General features: G+C 43.0%; 1 protein-coding gene across 1 annotated transcript in view; it reads right to left on the bottom strand.

The window, feature by feature from the left end:
* Positions 1–24,233, bottom strand: part of RPL24 (ribosomal protein L24) — a 324,479-nt gene extending 300,246 nt beyond the window's left edge. Inside the window, exon 1 of the mRNA XM_083611772.1 lies at positions 24,214–24,233. Coding sequence (XP_083467898.1) covers positions 24,214–24,218 — 5 coding nt within the window. The 5' untranslated portion in view covers positions 24,219–24,233. The remainder of the gene's footprint in view (positions 1–24,213) is intronic.
* Positions 24,234–26,444: the final 2,211 nt, after the last annotated feature.

The raw sequence follows: 26,444 nt of genomic DNA, 5'->3' as shown, positions 1-26,444 counted from the left end.
AGTTGCTGAGGATCACAAGTCAGGAAAGTGCTGTTGCGCTGAGATGCTGTTTGATGGGCTTCCCATAGGCATCTGAGAAGAGGATGCTGGGCTGGATGAGTCTTTGATGTGATCCAGAAGGGCTATTCTTATGTTCTTATTATGAATAAAGCCAAAATCAGCAATAGGGGTGCCATTCAAGGAACAGCCAATGGGAACATGCAGGTTTTCATATCTTTCCCAAAGGCCTGAGGTGCTGTGTCTGATGTAGTCAAATTGAGCTGCAGGCCTGCTGCTACAGAAGAAAGACAATTTGTTAGATGTATTCCCTCCCCCCACCCAATCCAGGAAGAGCCAACATTATACCCTTTGGCTCCAGCCATCACTGCAAATTGTCAGGGATGGTAAGAGATGTAGATCAACATTATCTGGAAGCTACCACATTGTCCGCCACTGCGTTTTTGGAGCCTGATAGCACAGTAACCAGAAAAGCTGCTCCTAGTTTTCCGTGCAGTTATTAAAGACACAGGAAGCCTTTGGTTTAGCTGGTCACCATTGATACTGGACCCATTGGACTGAACCAGGATTGGGCTAGATCTGTGTAGGAACAGAATGTTATTTATTTATCTGGGCTCCATTCTTCATTCAAAAGCCCCTGAGCAGCAAACAAAAGCACTGCAGTATCAATTAACAATAAAAATGCAAAAATTAATTTCTGCTGCTTCTGTTTGCAGCAGAAGCAAACATAAAATATTTGTAGTATCTCTATGACTTATCGTACATGTTGCTGGTGATCACATATTTTCTAACTTCTGCACAACAATGTATATTAACAAAGTTAACACTGTGGTCCCATCTGTACTATACATTTAAAACAATAGCATGCTGCTTTTAACTGTCATGGCTTCTCCCAAAGAATTGTGGGAAGTGTAGTTTCTTTCTTTCTTTCTTTCTTTCTTTCTTTCTTTCTTTCTTTCTTTCTTTCTTTGTTGGCTTCATAGGTTTCGATTAATAAAACATAACTTTTCAAGAGTTCTCATCTGCACTTTGGCTCAGCAACCTTGGCATGCAGCAATTTCATCAGAATGGGTATGGCTAATTGGTTAATTAAAATTGCTTAATCAACTTCCTAGCTAAAGGGACACTGGATGCACTCAATCACACTGTGTCAGATTGGAGAGAGCAATTATCACCAGAACCTGGTCTTTGGCAGTGACCCATTTTATAAATAGCTTGTTGTTCATTTTGAGTTCACAGGCAAACACCCTCAAAGAGTGCACATGCCAATATCTAGTCCATTATATGCTGGCAGCTTGAGCAGTGATGGGTTTCACACCTCAAAACCAGAGGGAAATGCACCTCTCCAGTTGTGGAAATGGAAATTTCAGGTAGCATCCTAAAGCCTGTCATCATTTGCTATACAGCTGATTAAGCTGGGGAACAAGGGCTTCTGGTGTTTCCAATAGGTGGCACTAACTTATTAATTCACGTAGAGGCCATTTCGCAAAGGTGCCTCATAGCTACATCCTCTCCATCTGACTCCATCTGAACATATGTAGAGTTGCCACCATAATTTCACCTAGAGCGAGATTGAAATAGTTTTAAGATTATGAAATATCTGAATTATTCTGAGTGAACTCACAATAAATTCTGAAAACGCAAATGGTATGTGAATGTACTGTTGCCTAGATGCACAGCCGTCAACTTTCCCCTTTTTTAAAGGGAAATTCCCTTATTCCGAATAGGATTCCTCGTAAGAAAAGGGAAAAGTTGACAGTATGCCTAGATGCTGCCTCAATGTAATTACTTTGTAGCTTACGGGTTTTTCCTGGTAATGAACCACTCTTTTGAGTACTTCTTGGTGTGAAGCGTTCTTTATTGGGTAGAAGGGTAAAAGGTATTCATGCATTTAAACATGCATGCTTCTCTCTGTGTGTCATTTGTCTCAAAGTAGGCACCTATTGAGGCCATATGTGAAGTGGGTATGCATGTGGTTTCAGACATGCACATGTAATGTAATGAAATCTCTAGCAGGGATAGACAGAGGGTTGGAGGGGCTCCATGTTCCACAGGATTGCACATAAGAAGTACTGCTGCTTCCTACCCTACCTTGCTGCTAGAAAGGCACTGGATTTCAATTACATTATACCATTAAACCAGCATTAGCGGTCATTGATGCGGCAGGACCACCTAGATGTCTAGGGGGGGGGTCAAACTAAACCTATGCTAGGACATGATTACTTAGCTTCATTGGGTGTTGTGGCTCTTGCTTCTTTTCTTTGCTTGTTTCTTTTCTTGCTTCTTAACTTTTTTCTCTTATATATTAGCAGCACTTTCCTGAGCATTGTATGATTCACCAAAATGTGACAAGTTTTGTCTTCACTAGTCATTTTGTAATTGTCTTTAAAAACAAAAATAGAGATGCTAACCTTATTGACTGATTTAGCGCACGACTGCCTTAGTGCTATGTTTAGTCTTTGGAAATCAGGCATATTTAATGACGGTTTCGGTTCTTTTTCTTTTGAACTTCATGTGTATAAGACATTTTTCAGATTAATTGGAAAATGAAAGTTATGGTTAAACATTCCAGAATGGCCACAATCCATTGCCATGCCACCATTTGGGAGGATTTGAGGCGTACTCTGGTTCCTCTCCCTTGCAGTGGATTATATTATACCAACTGAGTGATATCATCATGCTGCCTCCATATTTGTGAAACCCTTATATATGATCGGGGGACTTTGCATGCAAGCTGTTGCCTCCATGTTCCCAGGCATGTTGGCTCCACTTCATACCTCCCCATGTTGAGAAATAAGGTGTGAAGAAGGGTCCTAATCATGTTTGAGTGAATACTCTTGGAATCCTCCTGATAAGACAGGGTTCCCAATCATGGGGAAGATAATAGAATTTCCATAGAATATCCTTAGAATATTCCCTTCAGATATTCACTTTCAATATGAGAAGGTCCAAAGTAGAGCTGGTTGTAGGCATGGATGTGGGGAGGCAGACTTACATGAGTGCCCCAGTCCTATCCGAACTTCTAGCCCCCACACATACAGTACATGCCAATGCCTGAATAGGACTTGGATGGCACCAACACTACTGCAGAGCTTGAACACAACTTCTGCAGCAAATTGTACTTTTGGCCACTGAACAGGTACCTGGAGAATTGAGGAGTTGGCTATCCCTGTCTTATATGCAATGAAACAACTACCCCAGGGCTCTAACATGGAAGGGCATGGAAGGACATTCACAGAGGATTATGAGTTGGAATGAATTTGGCATTTGAGTATTCTATAATTGATTGGTAATCACAGCACTGTACGAGTGCTTCAAAATCATGCCTTCAGTGACCAGTTCAATGCATTAGATAAATCACACTGAAGAATTCAGACAGTCACTTTGATAATACTTCTAAATGTGGAGTGATTATAACATCTGGTTTCCGGCACTTTTCTAGAAGCCAGTTTGCCATGCCATTGACTACAATCACAAGTGTCAAAGATGGGTGTTTTTAGTATGCTGATTATAGCTTCCCTTACAAACCTTTAAGAGTTTGAAAAACAGTTGGTACTAAATGTAATTTTTATCCACGGCCAAACCTCTATCACTGATATGCGACAGCAGCTTTCTAGCCTTATGGTAATAGGGATAACAAATTCTCCTAACAGCTGCTGTGCTTCAGACCAACTGGTTTGTTGCACTGCAAATTCTGGGGCTGTTTTCTTCTCCCTTACCTACTTCCCTTTTTAAACAACAACAGTGCTTCATCTACGCAGTACTTCATCTGTGCCTATGTGAAAAGTGTTTCCGATTAGACTGACTAAATGGAAAAATGAGTTATGTTTTCAAAGGCTGTGCATACAGCAACAAGACTGTTAGCTAGGATTACCAGGGTAATTTTCCTGATGCTTTGCAGCAAACTGCCACTGATGGTGCCCCATCAGGGCATCACTGGACAGCTGCAGAGGCCCACTGCACCTTAGTAGGGCCCACCACTGCCTGCCTGTTTCTGTGCTCTCCCTCCCCAAGGAGAGCACAACCGCCCTCCTCCTTGGGGAGAGAGGATTGGACCTTCACAGGTGGAACTCACATACACACCCAACCCTTTGGATCATGTGGCAGCAACCTCTGTCTCTCTCCACTCTCTCTCATAAGCTGGCTGTGTGAGTGAATACATGGCAGCAGAAACAGCTGCCACCAAAGCCTCTCCTCCTCCCAGAGGGGAGGTGCTGTGAGCGGGAGATGTTTCCCACATCAGCAGGGGGGCTGCATCACACCCATCAGGCCAGCCGCGCCACACCCATCAAGCCAGCCAATAGCGTTGGCTTGGGGGTGGGGTCTAGTTGCATTCAAGCGGCTGTGGCAGCCCCACACATCATTCTGCTTCCCAGAGTCGTTGGATCACCTGCCCACCCTCCCTTTAGGTCACATTTATGTTCTTGACCTTGCTATGGACTTTGGTTGGTTGCCCTGGTTGACCAAGGGGCTTGGTAGGAGTTTTTATCCATTTGGCAAATTGGCACCAGCCTCTTGGTTTTTCGCCTACCTCGTAGCAAATCGTCACAATTTGTCTGGTATTGGCGGTTAAGCATTGGAATATGTGTCGTGTGTTGGTGGGTGGGGTGTGGCCATCACCTACCCCCTCCCCTTGTTGGGTATTCAGTTAAAGGAATCCGGCGGTCGTGGATCCTGTCCGATGCCCTGCTGGTGGCTAGGGCCATGGCATGACCCCCGGTGACATCAGGGGATGCTTCCAGTTGTATTTGCATCAACAAGCTCCTCCCACTGGTTGTTAACCTTCAAATGACCCCCCGCTGCATGGGGTAGGGTCATATATAGGTTGTTTGATCCAATGCCTAAGCCAGTATCGCTCACATGCTGTAACCAATAAAGTTGTGGCCTTCTTTAGCCCATTAACCTAAAATACATGTGTCCTTGTGTCTTATTTACCCCTATGCGGGTTGCGGGTCCTCGACTCACAATCATGTTCCCTCCCCAGAGAGGCAGTGGTGGCTCTTTCTCTTGCCACCAAATACTCCTGAATCCAGAGTTACAAAAAGAGCAGCTAGGATATCCAGAAGGAGCATTGCCTGGACAAAGAAGAGCAAGTCGCTGGTGCTAGAGCACTGAGAAACAGTTAGAAGGAGTTGCTGATTCAGGGAGGAAGAGTCAACTCATTGCTGGTCTCTTCTTTTTGTCACATAGGAGAGAGCTAACTGGAAAACCTACCTTGCTAAGGGGCCTACCAAACCTGGAGCCATCCCTGACTGCCAGTATTGTAGGTGCTATCCATATACTGGCAAATTAAAGTTGTGCAATTATAGTTGATTTTGAACTCTTGAGCAACAAACCCACACTCTCTCCAATTTGGGCATTTTGGAAAGTGTGGGACAACATTTGTTTGATGCAGCATTTTGCAGTCTCCCTTCAAACACATCAGAGGGAGTACTCAGTAAGTAGCCGGCACTGTCTTACTTCTCTGCAAACTTTGTGCAAACAAATCAGGATGAATGCTCAGTAAACAGGTCACCTGGAAGTAACCTCTCTCTTTAAGACTTGTGGCACTTATGGTGCTGATGACATATGCTGATGGAAACTTTTATAACATCTAGCAAAGGAGGAGACGCCTGCTTTAGAGAGAACACTCTGCAGAGCCATAAATGTTATCTTTACTAATAAATCATGTTGGATTTTTCCCCTCCAAAATCAGAAGTCTGGTTTATGCACAGAGAAAGCATAACACTCAATATTTCGGCTCACACACAAGCACAAAAAGTTAAACTACAGAGTTGGGAGCAGAAGAAAGGGTAGTTAACAGAAAGGAATATTAATGTGCCAGATAGAATCATAGAATTGTAGACTTGGAAGAGACCACGAGGGTCATAATGTGTATAATAAAAATACACATAATGTGTATAATAAAAATAATTCCCAACTAGCATGGACCAATGATCAGGGATGATAGGAATTGTAGTCCAGCAATATCTGTAGTGTCACATGTTCCCTGCCTCTGCCTTGTGGATATGCTTCCATTACCAGTTACCCATTTTCAAAGGGTGCTTAGGATTAATTGTAATGTGTGTGTATGTGTGTGTTGGGACGGGCGGGGAGAGATACGGTTATAAGTGCAACACATTAAAACACTATTTAATAATAATACAATGCCTAACCTTGGAAACAATTTTAAAATATTTGCTAAACATACAATAAACTAACTCACAAATACGAAAATGTCTGTGATACAATAATGGTAAGGACATATTTACCTAACCTAATCTAGCAAAGAAAAGAGCAGACTAATATGAAAGCATAAAGTGCTACTCATTGTATTTGATTGATTTAGTGATTGCACAATCATTTCTTCTACAGCAGCAGGCTGCTTATTTCATTGATATGTATGCAGCATCTACAATAATGCGATTGCAATGTTTCATAAAATGTGTAATGTGACTGGCTTTAATTTATGACAATTATTGTCTGATGAGTTCTTTTGTTCAAGAGGGCAAAGAGCAAGGTTGTAATAATGGATTAAACACGGGAAATATGCAAGAATTTTCTCTGCCTAGCCTTTTAAAAGTGCTGCATGAAAAGGCAGAGTTTAATATTTCAGGGGCACAAATTGTATGGTTGATATGCCTGTGCTTGCACTGGTTGATGTCAGCTCATTCAAATTTGTGTAAGGACTCATTATTAACTTCTCCAAAAGCTCTACAAAAAGTGTCCCCCCCCCTTTTTCTTTTGTGCAGATCACATTGACTAGGTAGCTATAAAAGGCCTTCAGCGAATAAGTTGTATTCATGGTCAAAAATGTGTTCAGTAGTTCTCAGCATATGCTTCAGAAGCAAAAACAGGTTTGCAAACACTAGGCAAGATTTTGGATGTAACCATGATGCTCTTCTGCTCCTCACACCAAAAATGTATCAAGTACTTTGCTGATTTCTCACTATTTTTCTCTGGGGTAATGAAAGGTTCACACTTGCTGTATATACTCTCTTGTCTGCCAGTTAGGGTTGAGTGAACCCCCCCCCCCCAGTTCGGTTTCTGTAGGGTTTGCATTCGCAATGGCAGTTTATGTTATTTCCCCAGATTATCGCTGCCACCTGTTAATTTGCACATTTAATTTGATCTTTCACATGACATAAAAATCACTTCTGGATGTCTAGCAGAATATAGTGATAGTTTAGAGCTCATTTCTGCACTGTTTGCTTCAAAACAAACCTTAACCAGGAAAAGCGCAGGAGTTTTGTGCTGTAATCCCTCCACCGTCAGCTTGGTTCACATCATATGATGAAATTTTGGGTGGTATTCCACCATACAGTTCTTTTTTGCCACTTTCATGGGTGAATCTTGGGGGAGGAGAAGCACTCATGTACATACAGGGTGGCAACGTGTCCAATGACATTCTGTCTCTCAGTCAATCCCCTGCACTTCCAGGTTTGCCAGGTTCTACATTTATGCATTCCTGCTCTCTAGCAACTCTCTGCATGAGCCATAACCGCCCTCCCAGTTCACACTGTTCCTATGTGTACAGGTGAGAATGGCACGCTGGGCAAGGGGAATTCACACTCATTCCCTTTCATTTGTTGGACAGTACCAAGGGTATAAATATTACCGTATTTTTCGCCCTATAGGACGCACCGGCCCATAGGACGCACTTTTTTTGGGGGGGGGGGAAATAAAGAAAAAAAAATTATTTCCCCCCCCCCCAGCCCCAAAGAGCAAAGAAGCCAAGACAGCGAGCGGGATGGATCCCGCTCACTGTCCTGGCTTCGTTTTTAGCCTCGGGGCTGGGGGTCCGGGAGCGATGGCGAGGTTGCGCAACCTCGCCATCGCTCCCAGAGCTTGCTTGCGGAGCTGGGGGCAGGGGAAGCCTGAGCTTCCCCCGACCCCAGCCCCCAAAACAGGCTGTTGCCCGCACTCCCCCCGGGTGCACAAGGCTTGCGGACACCTGCGCAAACCATGGGGCGTCCTCCGCAGGGCGCCCCGTGCTTCGGGCTGCAGGCTGCCGCCCGCAAGCTTTGCGAGCCCGCGGGAACTACCCCCGGACGCGCAAGGCTTGCGGACACCTGTGCAAAGCACGGGGCGTCCTCTGGAGGGCGCCCCATGCTTCGGGCTGCAGGCTGCTGCCCGCAAGCCTTGCGAGCCCGCAGGAACTCCCGCGGGGCTTGCAAGGCTTGCGGATAGCTTCCTGAAGCCTGGAGAGCGAGAGGGGTCGGTGCGCACCGACGCCTCTCGCTCTCCAGGCTTCAGCGAAAGCCTGCATTCGCCCCATAGGACACACACACATTTCCCCTTCATTTTTGGAGGGGAAAAAGTGCGTCCTATAGGGCGAAAAATACGGTATCTGATCCAGCCCAGTGTGGCAATCTAATCAGGAAGCCAAATATGAGAGTCAAATCAGCTGAGCTCAGCTCTTGAGCATGCTTCTTTTATTTCAATGTGATGTGCTGGGGAAGAACATGAGGGGCTTATTGCACCTTTAGTTGACAGCATTGCACAGCATGCCTTGAAGCCTTGTTGTGAAGGACTCGGTCATATATATTGTTTTTTAAAAGCAGCTAGGAAATCTGGAAATGATAGGCAAGTCCTTGGCTTTGATAGGCATTTTAATATTCTAACAATTTGATCAGTCATACCCCCAGATTTATTTGATGCTCTAAATAACACACAAAAATGAATAAAGGCAAATCATCAGTTAAAAAACCATCCCACATATGGGCAACATTTCATTTACCTACTCTTGTGGCAAATAACATGAAGACGTAGAAGGGGAAAAATGAATTTTCTCTGCACATTTGATAGCATTCTGTGAGTGAACCCTTTAATCTTTTCCTTTATAGAGTCAGTTTTGTTTGATGTTTGTATAGGTTTTCCGCAAAGCTAGGAAGATTAATTTTAAAATAAAACAAACTTGAAAAGTAAATTTGATTTTAAAACCACAAATATTGTCAGGGAGACTCAAAGATTTGTATTTTCTGGTACGGCAGTTTTAACTCATGCTTCGAGACTGATTACATTTCAAGTAGATGGTCTTTCAGCCAGAAAAGATGGGTCTGTGGTAGTTGTGTTTTTAAAAATGACATTCTTACCTGAATAATCCAATTCTGTTTGTTCACAACAAAGCAGGGAAGTCTGTACTTTGTTTTCGCTAGTACCATGCAGAACTGCATTGAGATTAATTATTGAGAACGTTAGAAGTCCCACGTTCAGTCCCTGGAATCTTTAGGCATGGCTAGGAAAGAAGAGCCCTATTTGAATCTCTGGAGAGCTACCACCAATCTGTGTAGATAAGATGTGGGACTCTCAGGTCCAGGGGCCAAGTGTGTAGGTGCTGGCTGAGAAGAAAGGGTGAGAGATGCTTTGTGGTGTGGTGAAGAAAGAGTGCACTTGTGGGACTTTTTCAAAGCAGCAGCAATGGTATCATCTGCTGCAGTGCCTGAGCTTAGGGTGGCATCAATCATTGTGGGACATCTCAATTTAGAATGCCCTGGAGAGGTAGGCTAGGCTTAGACACTGCCCAGCCCAAGGTCACCCAGTGATCTTTACTGCTGATCAGGAATATAAATCTAGGTCTCCACAGGAAAAGTTGGATATGCCAACTACGATGCCACCTTTTGCCAGCTTATTGTTCTTCTAGGACTGTCAGTTGATCTGAATAAACTGGGTGTTGTGCTCTGTACCGTAAGGCTGTACATAGCCTCCCAGTCCAGCACTTCAGGGTGGCCCTGACCTGAGATGATATAGGGCCAACGTAATCCAGATTCAGGCCCCAAACTGAATTGGGGGTCTTACGTTGACTTGTCTGCTGCTCTTTGGATATATAACATACACATATACACATCTGGATTCCCTTTCATGCCATTGTTATGTACTTTTCCTAAGGGTGTAACAATGGGGCATGTCAAGTGAAGCTCCGGCGCTTCAAAATTTACCACTACATCACCAAATACATTAGCTACAGAACAGAAAAACACCCAATTTGAGAGGGGAAAATAGGCATCTGCACTGAATGAGTACAGCCCCCAACACAGAGAGACAAAAATCATACCTGTTGAAAGATCCAGAGAAATACTGTGTCATTTTCAAATGATACATACTTCTAAAAAAACAAAAAACACACACAAAAAAACACTACTGGAGTTTGTAGTGAAAAAGCTCCTAGTATACATCTCAAATTCTTTTGGGGGAAAAGTGGAATCATATAAATGTCTTCATTATTATCCTTTCTATCTACAGAATGTAGAAATTACTTTTAAATAAGCCTACTTCAAGTTTCCTGGTCTTCAGCGAGCTCTCTTTTGGAAGAGCTGAGCCATTTTAATATGCTAACTTATTTCCCATTTTTTTTTTAGTATTAGGATAACAGAAACTGTGACATGTGGGAGATTAAAATTTTGTCTCATTATAATTGTTTTCTTTTGTGATGGGGAAGCCTCACTGATGGCATTTGAAACAGAAGACAGTTTCACAAAGGTTCTTCCACAGCTTCCACACTGTAGATGCCTAGGAAGAGATATCTTTCAAAGTTTATTGGATCTGGCTTTGATATGTCATGGGAATTGATTTTCTTTTTGTATGGTTTACTCCAGGCAATAAAATCCCTATTTCAGTGCTCATATGAAATACTAATTCAACTTGATTTTCTCCCTGCCTCACATGCTTTATGAAAAGAGATATGACCTTTAGCAACTATAATCATATTCTGAGCTTCTGTAATTGGAGCCAGCTCATTAAAGTAACAGTATGGTGGGTGTCCTATTGCATGCATTGCCCTAGCGCATGTAGGATAGGAAAGAATGCTTCTGGGATATATTGTTTAACAGGTTTGTCTCAGGCACCCTTGTGGTACCTTTACAAATGTAAAGACCAAGTGAGAGGGACATCTTCACGCTATGGAAGACCACCTCCTTCAATATCCTAAGTTTCCATTCATTTGCCGAGTTGAACAATAGTTTGTACATGGAGGAGTCTGGTTTCCTGAGTATCAACCAACAGTATATTTTTGAACTGAAACATTCATATTTGTATTCCCTAACCCACTGGTAGATCGAAGAAGATGTCCTCTAGAATACCGTATAGATTAGGTTTATTGCAAATGCATCAATAGCAATTGTAGTAAGTAGAGTTTAAGGCCTATTCTGAATGGCTTCCAGTTTTACAAGCTAGTAGGCTGACATATAAGATCAATTCAGCCCAACCATTTAATAGCAATAACAAATGCTTTGATCTGTCCTGGAGCAGACATTGTCAAGCAACCCTCCTTCACTGCAAAGAAGAAGGAGGTTGAGCATGGGGTGGAGTTAGCCTTAAAGGCCTATAGTCTGCCCTAAGCTTATTGGACTAAACAGCTCACAATAAGACCTCCCCTGGGAGAAACCACTTAAGGGTTTTTTTGAGGTGTGTGTGTGGAGAGGGATGTAGCAAAATCCACCACCATCACCCACTGGAGAGTGGGAGAGGCAGAAATGTTGGAGGTGGGCACCAGCTTCAATGCAAGTGGCGTCAAGCACAAAATACATGTCCTCGCCTTGAATTTGGGCAGCTTGAATAATTTCAGCAAGGCTGTTCACATTTTGCGCACAGCCCTGCTTGAAATGATTGCCCCAGTCCCTGGGTTTAAATAGAAACCCTTTGCTTTTCTAAACATCAGTGTTGCTTGCCTGTTTCTGTTGCATAAGAAATTGCCTGCCTTGGGCGAGTGAGCAGTGGAAGTTAAAGAGCAGCTATATCTTTGAATCGCTTGAGTGCTATAGTTGGGTCGGGGCCAGGTGCTCCTTCTGTGGAGCTGTGCTCAGATAACATAAAGAACCTTCTCCCTGATGCCTGGAGGCAGACTAAGTTCACAACAGTGCAAAATTCCAGACATTAAGTCTTAAAAGACTCCGACAGCATACTGGGCTCAAAGAGAATTAAAACTGTTTGTGGCAAATATTCATTGCCAAGAAGCTTTATTTTGTTTCTGCCAGTCAAGTGGATATTGCTGTAAAGGGAGCAAATGAGCTTAGGAGAAGCAAAAAAAACTTCTTCACTGATCTCATCACTGATCATTCTTGCTGTATGGTCTCATAGATGATGTCATCAGTGCATGACTATATTCATTTTCACAGTTCTTATACAAAGCAGCATGTTTATAGATGCCCCACACAGAGGAAGATGCCTTATTCTGAGTCAGACCACTGGTCTATTTAGCTCAATAATGACTGGCAGAAGCTTTCAAGTCTCTCCCAACCCTCCCTGAAAATGCTGGTGGTTGAATCTAAGACCTTTAACATGGGAATCATCTGTTGTACTACTGAGCCACGACCCTTCTCCATACTTTATGTTGTTTTGGTGGATACAGAGAAACATGTTTCTCATCTGAAGATCACAGTATGTTCCTTGTAGGATGATCACATTGCAGTGGTCTTTATTCTGATCAGTTGCTGGCTATTAGTATAGCAGGTATATGTCATACTTTACAGGGCCGTCTAACTGAAGGGCTATTTTGTCCAAGACCAGTTGAAATATACAAGAAGACTATATAAAAAGGAAGAGCAACCCTGCAAAGCTGATGCCAGTCAGTGTGGACCAGGGGTTGTCAACCTGGTCCCTACCGCCCACTAGTGGGTGTTTCAGGATTCTAGGTGGGCAGTAGGGGGTTCTTTGGCACAAGCTGAATCCTCCTTCCATTGAGCACTGATGGGTGGTATGGAGATTTTACTATCAAGAAAGATGCATTAGTGGGCGGTAGGTATAAAAAGGTTGACTACCCCTGGTGTAGACAATACAGTGGTACCTCAGGTTACATACGCTTCAGGTTACAGACTCCACTAACCCAGAAATAGCACCTCGGGTTAAGAACTTTGCTTCAGGATGAGAACAGAAATCGCGCGGCAGCAGTGGGAGGCCCCATTAGCTAAAGTGGTGCTTCAGGTTAAGAACAGTTTCAGGTTAAGAACAGACCTCTGGAACGAATTAAGTACTTAACCCGAGCTACCACTGTACTGTGCAACCTGGACCAATTGTCTGACTGAGTACAAAGTAGCTTCCATTATTTCATAAATGGAATTTGTGGGTTAATGAGTGCTTCATTTCAGCTGGAGCCTGCTGCTGAGATGTAGATACTGGCACAAGTCCCTGGATGAGGGAGCTCCCTGCTTGTGGGAGATGAGGGGCTACATCTTGCTTTGAGGAAGGACTATAGCTGAAAGGTCATTAGTTCAAACCATGGGTCTGTCATCTCCAGGTAGGGCTGAGGAAGTCTCTTGCCTGAAATACTGGAGACCTGTTGCCAATAATTGTAGGTAATCCTGAGGCATATGGACCAGTGGTGGCCTGATTCAGTATAAGGCAGCATTTCAGAATGCTTGGGCCTTGCTACCATGAGAGGGTAAGAGGGTGAAGTTCAGGGCGTCCATTACTGGGTTTCAAAGTCAGAGACACACACAAAAGTACTTGCAAATAAATTGGATAACAATTTCTTCAGGTGAATCTGTAACAAAACTGCTCACTCATTCTATTTTGCCCTTCCCATTGCAGTTGAAAGTCACTATTTATCATGTCACTGTAACTCAAATCCACCACAGTGTAACATGTTGACAGTTTCCATCTTAAAGATTAATATGTAATTCAGTCAATAATATGCCTTAAATTCAAACAGCAACCAACCTTCAGGCTCTCGGGTACAAACAACTCCCCCTCTTCTTTTGTATATTGTTATAGCTTTTTGAACATGTCAGAGTTTGCAGTTGAAATTCTAGCTTTATTACAGCTGACCTAAATTTACTGTTGGTATTAATCTTACAATACACAATCCATTGCCTCTTCTCAACAGAAAGGTGGGCTGTATAACTATTGATTGCAGCCTTTGGCTGCTTAATGATTTCTGCTGCTGAACTATCAGCATTTTCTGTTAGATATAGGAAAAAAAGTATAGTCCAGACTGTCCAACCATTGCATCAAAACCATTCAATGCCAGTGCAGATGTCATACACAAACTCCTGTGTATAACTTGACCTTCTTGAACTGATCCTCCATCGAATGCTCATAAATCTATTCAGACATGGATTGCTAATTTGTTAAAGGAATATAATAGCTTAAATTATTTAGCATCCCATTTTATAGCTATGAATCTGTCATTTCTCTGCAAATAACGCCGGTCTAGAATCTTCCTTTTTTTAATGTTTGGAGTTTTTAATCACACACACACAAAATCTTTCCTATTTAGCCATCATCAAATTGTAATGGGTTGAAGCTTTTAAAATGCTTTAATGGTAATGATAATAGTGGTGAGCACAGTCTATCTTCATCTACATTTTTAATGTTCATAGGGTAGATATTTTGAGATAATAGAAATTATTGTAATGTTGGCAGTGTATGAATGTATTTTCTCTATATTATATGTTCTAATAGGCCTGTAAAATTAAACTGCCAGCCTTTCAAATGTCCTCATAGCTTGAAATCCAGTTGATAATGCTATATCAATTTGGCACTGTAAAACTTTCTGAAATTCTCATCCATTTATATTGCTCTGTAGGCAAAATTATACATACCTTAAATGAATAAAAAAACCATAGTTCTTAAGATAAAAAGAAAATATATTCTTCTTGCGGATTCTCTTCAACTAGGTTAAATTGGGCATATATAACAGGGCTGAGTGAATATGGCCTGCTAAGATTCTTCACTGTTTGCAGGTGGGAGGGGAGTGTGCCTTTTGCTGAATATTCTCTATGGGAGGACCAAATTTCTCCAATACTTTGGGAGAAGCATGAAAAAGGCAATTTCAAGAAATTGTCAGAAACTTTTTTTTCCTGACAAATTTCAGCTCTAAGTGGACTGAAACTCTATTGTTAGCTCACGGTCTAAGCATGGAGGACTGGAAGGTGTTCATTGCTTCTTCTTTAAAAAATAAATAAATCAAAACACAGTTAAATATTAAATATTGAAACTCTATATTTGCATCCAAAATTCACAGATGGCACAGTTAGGAAGGCTGTTTGGCTGACTGTTTTCCAGGAGACAGCTGAAATTCTCCAGTGGATCAGAAGCAGCTAAAAAAAGAAAAGAAGACAAAGGTTTGTAACAAAACTATTTTCTGAGTAATTTCAGATAGGATCACCCTTTGGAATGCACCACCATCTGGGGGTCTGTAGGAAATACCTAAAAATTCATGTGTTTTTTCTGGTTCTCAAATGAGTACAGTGGAAGCTCGGGTTGCGAATGTGATCCGTGCAGGATGCACGTTCGCAACCTGCAGTGGCGCGTCTGCACACGCATGGGTTGCGATTCAGCGCTACTGCGCATGTGCAAAGCGAGATTTAGCACTTCTGTGCATGTGCGACCACCGAAACCCAGAACTAACCCATTACGGTACTTCCAGGTTTCGGCGGGTCCGTAACCCAAAAAAACACAACCTGAAGCGTCTGTAACCCAAGGTATGACTGTATGTGTTGGCTGCTTGTTGATAGAGTTATGTGTTTGTAGGTGCTAGTCTCCCCTAAATTCCTGAGACCGTTAGGTGCTAGAATTCAACTAAGGCTAAGAGTGTTAAAACTGTGCCAGACCTGTATATATTTAAGTTTTGCATTAGGTGCTTCTAATCCTCTCGAATCAGCATGTGCCAAAAGCCAAGCTGGTGCTCCCTGTGATGTATCAATAGCTAATTAAGCCAGGAGCTGCTTGAGGTGACAGTTTGGAGGTAATAAGTCAATAAGAAGAACAATCATCTCCCAAGGGAAATGATTGGGGCCCCTCCTCAATAGATAAAGCGAGAAGCAACATGGGATGGAAGCTTAGAGTAGGGCATTAGGACTGACGTAACACAGTTGGCAAAGCAGCGGGCTGGAGAGAGAGAAGCAGAGATTTCTCTTTGAATTCAGTGCTACATCTCTGGAGGAAGCAAGACCAAATGGGAGTGTAATGCTGGGAACCCCTCCATCGTAGGCTCGGGTGGTATATATGTGTAAATAAACCATATATCACAAAGACACCACAGTCTCCTCATTACCAAAAGGAAACACAGACCCTGGGTAAGCACTCTTGGGAACCCCTGAAATCTCACAGTGCTTGGTGATTGGGGTGGCGTGTAACAATATATTAGATATAAATACTTGCGAGATTGGATGGTTGGTCTCCTTGGCAACGCTTCCCCCAGGTGGGATTGGACAACTGACTGAGGTAGGCGGAGACCTCCAGGTATCCCACCTGAGGGAAGGCAAAGCCAAGCCTATGCTGATGGAGCCGCTCCAGATCTAGGGGCTGCACGCGTCCACGCAAAGGGCGCCCCCCGTTTTAAGCGGGGAGCGGTCATTACTGCCTTCTATAAATTATTTGATTTCCTTGTGTTGCGTTGCATTGCATTGTATTCTGGAAGCCACCTTTAGAGAGATTCCCCTCCTCCTCCTCCTTCCAAATTAGAGACAAATAATTTCTTATGGAACCCAGACACCTTATTAGACTGATCAAGGGTGGTGCCATAACACCCTTACGATTCTTTGCTAGCTTCAGGTCTCTGTGTGCTACAGGAGTCAGATGTTCTATAATAAAGGATGCATTTTAAAAACATGGGTCCTACCTTGAAATAATGAGCATGTGACAACTCCATATTACTAATTGCTCCAGCCAGCTCCATGATCATTAAGTGGTACAAGATTGCTTTACATATATGTTGTGGATGTGTCCTTAATATTTATTTCTCCAAATCTGTGGAACTTCCATTCAAAAGTACCATTGGGAGGGCTCGCTGAAGATATTTCTGGGGGACAGAGGGGCTCTTGGCAAAGTTTGGTCCTGGGTTTCTTGTTTTGTGATGGTGGGGATCTTGGAAGAGCTTGCCTTTTTAGTCTGCTGGTGGCTCCAGGGAAGGCATGGCATTACTAGAAACCCTTAGTGTGGAGCACAACTTCTGATGACCAGGGCCAAATTTAGTCCCGATGGAATAGCCTGTATGGCATTTGCAATGTAGTCCATGTGGCTATACAGGGAATTTACAATAGTAAAATGCTCTTGCAGCAGACTGACAGCTTTCAAGCTGGAAAAAAAAGAGCAGATTTACAAACAAATTCTGGATTCTAAGCTGTTTTATATGGTGCTTTGCAATTGCCAAGGAGCTTAAAGTAATTTTTAGGCAGGCCCCTTCTCCTCCCAGTGGGAGCTGTGTCTAAAATCCTGCAGTGGCTTTGTGTTAGTTAAGATTTCTGTGCCATTTGAAGAATCAATATCCAATGCAATGGCAAACAAGATGCTTTTCAGACTGTGTGCTGCAAGGAAGACGCTGGCATCTGGCAGTAGTTTTCCATTCCAGGGACCTGCAAATTGTAGAGTTCAATTAGTATGAGGGAGTTAACTGTTTCCCCCTTTTCTTAAATTATAACAAATCAGCTACTCCATCATTTCTTGCAAGGATTATAAATTATAGTGGTGAAGCCAGTTTCTGTAAAGCTTTCAAGTCAGAGCTCTTAAACGTTAGTAAAAATGATTTCCAGCCTTTCTTTACAAAATCAAAGCATCTGATGGACTGCCAGCAAAAAATGTGTACATTTTAAGTTGCTGTCAATACAATTAGCAAATCTGTCCAAACCAGTCCCTGGGAAAAATCTGTTTCATTCCAGTGTGAGAATGTATTTTTGTAAAGAGAGATACAGTGTATAGAGAAGGATTTTGATTGTGTATAGATGTCTAATTATATACAAACACAAATGCTAACATTCTGGGCAAGCTTGCCATACAAATTGTATTACGTCGTGCTTCCCAAAAGTCATTGTTAGAAAACTCATGTTTATTGGCTTCCCAACACCCAATCCCCACCATACTTAACACAAATTTAGAAATGTTCTAGTTGGCACACCCTGTCTCAAACATAGCTAGATTCAATGTGGAGATGGGTAAAATTCTGGTTGCCCAGCTCTCCCTCACAAGGGTTCCCAGACTGTGAGAAGGATGCAGGTGATTGTCGTAGGAGGATTAAATGGGAAACCTTTATTCTGTGAATTTCCTTAAGTTATCTTGGGATCCAAGGCACAGGGTCTATTTGAAGACTGTATGCATTTTCCACTGCACACTGAATTTTGTGCGTAACCCTACCTGTCAGCTGGGCATATTTACCTGGCACATTTATCCTTGCATGTTCTGGACATTCTGTATAAATTTCAGCTTCTTGTTACCATTTGTGTTGCAAAATCTCTCTCTCTCTCTCCCCCCCCCCCCCACAGAGACTTATGCCATCAAAATGAGGTTTTTGGTTTGGTCTGAAAAACATATTGGGAAGCTTCCATGGAAGTGTTTTGTGTTTCTTTTGCTTACTCACTACTAGTCCTTTGTCACAATACAAGTGCAGAAGTGTGGATGAGCCTATGAGACTATAAATGAGTTAGCCTCCTCTCTGCCAGTTGTGGAGCCTCTGTTGAGGATTGTGTGTCTATTGAAGGGCAGTTGTTAAGTGGCAGAATGTTTGTGAAACACAAAGCCAGCATAGAGTCTTCTCTTCTCTTCTCTTCATTCTCTTTTCTAGAAGCCAGCATTAAAAATAATAATTCTGGAGACTTGTGCATTTTAGCTCACAATAAATTAATGAGACAATGTAGGTTTCTGTACTTTTTTTCCTTCCAATTTTAGCTTTGGGAGCAATCACTTTCAAATCACTTTAATGGGTCTTATGGTTGTGATTACTGCATTTGTGGTTTTTTTTAAATACTTCTTTAACATTCTAATTGCACTCAAATAATCCCCAAATCTAACTTTTCATGTACGGCTAAAAGCCTTGCCAAGATGTTGATCCTCTTGCTTTGACTGAGACAAACTCTGCCTCTTTTCTTTTCCTTCCTACTCAGTTGTCTCTCTCCTGCTCCATCATTTGAAAAAGCCTTTCCCCAAATCCCTCCTCCCTGCCCTATTGCCTCTGTCCCCTTGCGACTTCTCTTTCTCTGATTCCACACACACACACATGCATGCATCTCAGCTGCTTTACACTTGATGAATGTGCTGTTGGCAGGCAGGGTGAGCTGACACCACTAAAAGACATTGCCCTGGAGGTGATGCAAGGCGCTCAGTGATAAAAGAATGAGCCACATCTTGTGAAACAATGTGTGGGCTCTCTTCATTGAAAAGATGAGGGGTGATAAGGAATGCAAGTGCTTTTCGGTATACATATGATTTACATATGCTTACTATAGGGGAGAAAACCACACACAGAGATATCCTTTTGCTAAATCTCTCTTAGCCTGCTGATGAGACTCCACAGTGGCTTTCATCTTCTGATTCAGTCATGGGGAAAGAAGAAGTCTTCCCAAGCCTATTTCTAAGCCTGCCTAATCTTAACCAGTGGTTAGTGCTTAAAGAGCTTCCAGTTGTAGAAAGAAGCAGTCATGAAAAGTAATTCGCCAAGGGATCTTCCAGTGGCATGTCAACAGGATCTATTCCTTTGCAATGCACCAAAGACCTGGGATGTGTCAATCTGGCTTAGGGTGCCGTGGGGTGGAGCTCTCATGGGCTTTCTGCCAACTAGATCAGGTGTGTATCGTGTGTACCCAGCCTATGAATTTAAGTCTTGTGACCAGTTCTGACAGCATTATTCTATAATAATAATTCCCTATCTGGACATGGATAGCCTAAATTCTGTTGTCTATGGTCTGGTAACTGCTAGGTTAGGTTACTGCAACATGTTATTATGTAGGACTACCTCTGAAGATGGTTTGGAAACTTCAGCTTGTGCAGAATTCGTCAGCCAATTTGAGAATATTCACCAATCCTGGTCTGACTGCACCGACTGCTCAATTCAAAGTGCTGGTTTTGACCTATAAAGCCTTAAATGACTCAGGACTGCAATGCTTCAAATACTGCCTCTTTCCATATGAACCAAACTGAACCGTGCAACCATAATCTGAGACCCTTCTTTGTGTGCCTCCTCCAGAGAGTGGCAACACAAGAATGGGCCTTTTTTGCAGTAGCTCCCTGTTTGTGGAATGCTCTCCCCAGAGAGGCTCACCTGGGTACCTTTGTTACATCCACCTCACAATGAAGGCTCCACGGGGCTGAAGAAAACTTCCCAAGCATCACCCTCTGGAAATGGCCATCCAAGTAGAACTGGAACTACTGTAAAGTGATGCCACCCTCCTAACTTAAACAACCTCTCCAGAAGGATACCATGGTCAATGGTATTGAAAGCCATGAAGAACTCAGAGAATTTACAGGGACACATTCTCCTGTCTCTCTCCCAACAGAAGCCATCTACAAGGCAACTAAAGCAGTATCTGTGCCAAAACTCCAATTGAAATGAATCTGGAAAATCAGTTTCCTAGATGTGATCCTCAACCACCCACTTAGGAACCTGGCCCAAGAAGGGGAGATTGGCAACTGGTTGGTAGTTACTAAGAGCTTTCAAATCCAGGGATAGTTTATTGAGGAGTGGTTTCCCCACTGCCTCCTTCAAGCAGGCAGAGGCCGTCCCCTCTTGCAGGGAGGCATTAATCACCTCCCTAGCCCAGCCAGCTGTTACTTTCCTGCTGGTTTTAGCAGCCAAGAGAGGCAAGGGTCCAGAGCACAAGTGGTCAGCCTGACCAGTCCAAGCACTTTGTCCACAGCCTTGAGCCTTACCAGTTGAAACTCACCTAGCTCAACAGGACTAAACAGTGTTGTGGACACCCCTGGTGATTCATTGGATTCATTGGATTGCAAAGTGGATGCAAGCCATTTCATCCTCAAAATGATTCACAAACAAATGCAGAATGGACATCATACAGCATTTGCAAAAGGAAGTTTTGGAGAATAAATGGTTGGATAAATGACGGAATAAAAAAAGAGGGTATATAAGCTTCACTTTGTCGGGAGAACCACCTCATCTAGGGTCAGCCCTTAGTCCACTGGATTATTACTTCCTTGTTTTTTTTCCTTTATGTTGCCTCTCTGTGAGAATCCCCACCCAGCTGTTGCATTTCTCCAAACCTCTGGATGTCAGCCTTCAGCATCCTCTGACCTTCAGAGAATTCTTAATTCAGATACATTGAAGATACCTGTTATTGCAACTTCCACTGGCTCTTCAGCAACTACAGATCAGTGACAACAAGTGCTGTTAGGCATTGTTGAGGTTGTTTTGAGAAAAGAAAGATGCCACCCATCTACAGAACATGTCTTCAGTGTCTACATGCTGATAGTCAAAGCCTTGATTAATTCCATTATATTCTTGGGAGTCAAGAAGCATCGCCATGCCTCTGCTCCAGGCGCTTCATCTGCCACCGCAGTCATGGGAATTGCCCTTTGCTGCACTTGGTGAAAATTAGACTTAGCACAGCAAGTCTCCTTTAATGTGGATGCCTCATTGAATGAATAGCTTTCGGGATGCGTGGATGAGTTAAGGGACTCTGAGCCCTTGCCGAGCAGCATGGAGGAGAATTCCATTTGTTTTCATTATGCTAAAAGCTGCCTTGATATGAAGAACACAAATATTGGGAGAAAATAAGGAAAGACATACGTTTTCCCCTCGGTTCAACAAAATGAGGGGGTTCTTATAAAGTATAAAGCGCTTAGGCTTTCTGTGGGTCACATAAATTTTCCATTATTACCCATCATTCTCTGATTCCTGTCACACTTTTATTTTATTTTATTGAAAGACTCTAATTTTGGTTGCCACCCAGTGCCTGTGATATGGGCACATAACTCAATCGCATGAGCTAATGAAGCACACTATGCAGAAATGGGAAGGACACACACACACACACACACACACACACACTGCTATTTTTCTAGGAAAATAGGTGCTGGAACTCATCATGAACATCTCCCTTGTTCTCTTACAGTGACAATGGTGCCCACCTGAGAGGTGCAGGAACTGAGTTCCGGTGAGTTCTGGCTGATAAAAAGCCATATATATATATATATATATATATAATTTCTTTGCAGAGAAGAGAGACCAGGGAGCTCCTGCACACGTGGAGCTTTGGTTTATGCTCAATGTCTGCATTATGTTAATAGAGAGGAGAAATAGTTTCTCTTTAATAGTCTCTGGACAGCTAATCGGATGCAGAAATACACAGCTTGGATTGGTAGCATTCAGTGCACACCGGAGGGCTGCCTTCACCCCCTCCCTTTCTAATTAGCTCCACTTTTTCTCACACCAATAAACATGAGCTACGCATCCCAATATGGCTGGAAGAAAACCAAAAGTGCCTTGCTTTTTATTTGTTATACCTGGATTTCTTCCAGGCTTCTGATTAATCCTGATGATTCAGAATCTTTGGCAACAGACCATCAGAAATGGGAGTAAAAGTAGAATAAAATATATTGAAAGCAACTTGAAAAATCAGGTAAGATACATTGGAAATAATGTAAGCCTCGAGAGAGATTAATGGCATTTCTGCACAGCCATTAGTGTTTCTTTTTTCTTTTTTCTATAAAAAAGATTCCTGAAGCATCAGTTATTCACAGTGAACAAACAAGCAACCATTGGATTACTTAAGGTGGAAGCATAAGGAAGGATACTTACAAGGTGATTCTCAGCCTGGTGCTCTAACCAAGGAGGAGACAGGGGACTCCCCTGAGAAGGAGGCTAGTTCACCAACACAGGAGCCAGATATATGGAGAAACGTGACTCAAAGAAGTAGGAGGCCCAGGGTTCGCTCTGATTGTTTAGAAATACACAATCACTTTGAGGTCCTCTCCCCTAGCATGGAAGACGAAGAGCAGACTCCATTTGAGGATCTCTCCCTCATTACAGTCGATCAGGTATATGAAGACGAGCAGCAAAGTCAGCCCTCAGGGAATGTGCAGGCGACCTTGGAACGGACAGCTCACGGAAGAACCCCGACCAGACCTAAGAGGAGGCGTGTAGTGGTGATAGGGGATTCCCTACTGAGGGGAACAGAAGCAGTTATCTGTGGGCCTGACAAGATGTCTCGGGAAGTGTGCTGTTTCCCCGGGGCTAAGATCCAAGATGTAACTGAACGACTGCAAGGAATCATAAAACCCACTGACAAATACCCCTTCCTCTTGGTTCATGTGGGAACCAATGACACTGCAAGCAATAGCCTCCAGAAGATCAAAAGAGATTACGAGGCTCTGGGCAGGAAATTGAAGCAATTAAATGCACAAATTGTTATCTCATCTGTCCTCCCAGTTGAACGACGTGGCCCAGGGAGAGAGGGAAAAATAGTGGAAGTGAACAACTGGCTTCGCAAATGGTGTAAACAGGAACGGTTTGGATTCTTAGATCACGGAATGCAGTTTCTTGAAGATGGACTTCTGGCAAGCGATGGCCTGCACCTCACAATGGTTGGGAGGAATGTTTTTGCAAAAAATCTCAGAAACCTCATCAGGAGGGCTTTAAACTGACTAATGTGGGGGAGGGAGACAGTGGTCCTGAAGGTAGGAGTCTATCAATTGATGAAGATGATCATCCAAATGTCATAGACCGAATGGAGCAAACAGCACGCAGACCTAGTTGTGGGAGGAAAAAATCCTTAAATAAGAGACACGGGGGAATGATTAATGGACTTCAATGTCTGTACACTAATGCGCAAAGCATGGGAAATAAACAAGATGAGCTTGAGCTCTTGGTGCAGCAAACTAAATATGACATAATAGGAATCACTGAAACCTGGTGGGATAAGTCCCACGATTGGAATGTAATAATGGAGGGATACAATCTATTTCAGAGAAACAGACCAGACAAGAAAGGAGGAGGAGTGGCGTTATATGTCAGGGATGTGTATACCTGTGAAGAGATCCAAGATTTAGAACCTCAAAGCCAAAGTGAGAGCATTTGGGTCAAAATTAAGGGAGAGAAGAATAACAGTGACCTCACTGTGGGAGTTTACTATAGATCCCCAAGCCAAACGGAGGACATAGATGATGCCTTCCTGGAACAGATGGCCAAGCATGCAAAAGGAAGGGAGATAGTAGTAATGGGGGACTTCAATTACCCGGATATTTGTTGGATGTCAAACTCAGCCAAGAGCATAAGGTCAAACAGATTCCTCACTGGCCTTGCAGACAACTTCATTGTCCAGAAAGTGGGAGAAGCAACAAGAGGAACAGCCATTTTAGATCTGGTCCTAACCAATGTTGATGACCTGGTTAGTGGGGTAGAAGTGGAAGGATCATTAGGCGCGAGTGATCATGCTCTTCTGAAGTTTACTATACAGCGGAAAGGAGCAGCCAAGCATACTAGGACACAATTTCTCGACTTTAAGAAAGCCGACTTCATAAAACTTAGGGAAGTGCTGGGTGAGATCCCATGGACAGTAATACTAAAAGGAAAGGGAGTTCATGATGGCTGGGAGTTTGTTAAGAGGGAGATAGTAAAAGCACAACTTCAGGCAATACCAATGAGACGGAAACATGGAAGGTGCCTAAAGAAGCCAGGGTGGCTATCTAAAGAACTTTTAACTGAGTTAAGATTAAAAAAGGATGTGTACAAAAAATGGAAAAGGGGGGAAACCACCAAAGAGGAATTCAAACAAATAGCCAGCACGTGTAGACACAAAGTCAGAAAAGCTTAAGCACAGAATGAACTCAGGCTTGCTAGAGAGGTTAAAAGCAACAAAAAAGGCTTTTATGGGTATGTTCGTAGCAAAAGGAAGAACAAAGAAACAGTGGGGTCACTCAGAGGAGAAGATGGTGAAATGCAAACAGGGGACACAGAAAGGGCTGAACTCCTCAATGCCTTCTTTGCCTCAGTCTTCTCCGATAAAGAAAACAATGCCCGACCTGAAGAATTTGGAGCAAATGATTCAGCAGAGGAAACACAGCCCAGAATAACTAAGGAGATAGTACAAGAATACTTGGCTAGTCTAGATGTATTCAAGTCTCCAGGGCCAGATGAACTGCATCCAAGAGTATTAAAAGAACTGGCAGATGTGATTTCAGAACCACTGGCAGTCATCTTTGAGAATTCCTGGAGAACAGGCGAAGTCCCGGCAGACTGGAGGAGGGCAAATGTTGTCCCTATTTTCAAAAAGGGGGAAAGAGAGGACCCAAATAATTACCGCCCAGTCAGTCTGACATCAATACCAGGGAAGATTCTGGAGCAGATCATTAAGCAAACAGTCTGTCAGCACCTAGAAAGGAATGCTGTGATCACCAATAGTCAGCATGGATTTCTGAAAAATAAGTCATGTCAGACGAACCTAATCTCGTTTTTTGACAGAATTACAAGCCTGGTAGATGAAGGGAACGCAGTGGATGTAGCCTACCTTGATTTCAGCAAGGCATTTGACAAGGTGTCCCATGATATTCTTGTAAAGAAGCTGGTAAAATGCGGTCTTGACTATGCTACTACTCAGTGGATTTGTAACTGGCTGTCTGACCGGACCCAAAGGGTGCTCATCAATGGTTCCTCTTCATCCTGGAGAAGAGTGACTAGTGGGGTGCCACAGGGTTCTGTCTTGGGCCCGGTCTTATTCAACATCTTTATCAACGTCTTGGATGATGGACTCAAGGGCATCCTGATCAAATTTGCAGATGACACCAAACTGGGAGGGGTGGCTAACACCCCAGAGGACAGGATCACACTTCAAAATGACCTTGACAGATTAGAGAACTGGGCCAAAACAAACAAGATGAATTTTAACAGGGAGAAATGTAAAGTATTGCACTTGGGCAAAAAAAATGAGAGGCACAAATACAAGATGGGTGACACCTGGCTTGAGAGCAGTACATGTGAAAAGGATCTAGGAGTCTTGGTTGACCACAAACTTGACATGAGCCAACAGTGTGACGCGGCAGCTAAAAAAGCCAATGCAATTCTGGGCTGCATCAATAGGAGTATAGCATCTAGATCAAGGGAAGTAATAGTGCCACTGTATTCTGCTCTGGTCAGACCTCACCTGGAGTACTGTGTCCAGTTCTGGGCACCACAGTTCAAGAAGGACACTGACAAACTGGAACGGGTCCAGAGGAGGGCAACCAAAATGGTCAAAGGCCTGGAAACAATGCCTTATGAGGAACGGCTAAGGGAGCTGGGCATGTTTAGCCTGGAGAAGAGGAGGTTAAGGGGTGATATGATAGCCATGTTCAAATATATAAAAGGATGTCACATAGAGGAGGGAGAAAGGTTGTTTTCTGCTGCTCCAGAGAAGCGGACACGGAGCAATGGATCCAAACTACAAGAAAGAAGATTCCACCTAAACATTAGGAAGAACTTCCTGACAGTAAGAGCTGTTTGACAGTGGAATTTGCTGCCAAGGAATGTGGTGGAGTCTCCTTCTTTGGAGGTCTTTAAGCAGAGGCTTGACAACCATATGTCAGGAGTGCTCTGATGGTGTTTCCTGGTTGGCAGGGGGTTGGGCTCGATGGCCCTTGTGGTCTCTTCCAACTCTATGATTCTATGATTCTATGTTCCTCAGCAAGGCAAGGACTCTTTGAAGTGGGAGGCAAGTAGCCACTCTGAAAGCATAATAATAATAATAATAAATTTATTATGCATATAAGCATATAATGTTTAATTGCTTTTTAAATGATAGTTTCCCCTTTGTTTTTAGCGGTTCTTATATTTA

This window comes from Podarcis filfolensis (genome assembly GCF_964270895.1).
Source record: "Podarcis filfolensis genome assembly, chromosome: 4".
Classification (NCBI taxonomy): Eukaryota; Metazoa; Chordata; class Lepidosauria; order Squamata; family Lacertidae; genus Podarcis; species Podarcis filfolensis.
Note: the sequence above shows the minus strand (reverse complement) of the source record. Positions and strands in the feature narration are given on the sequence as shown.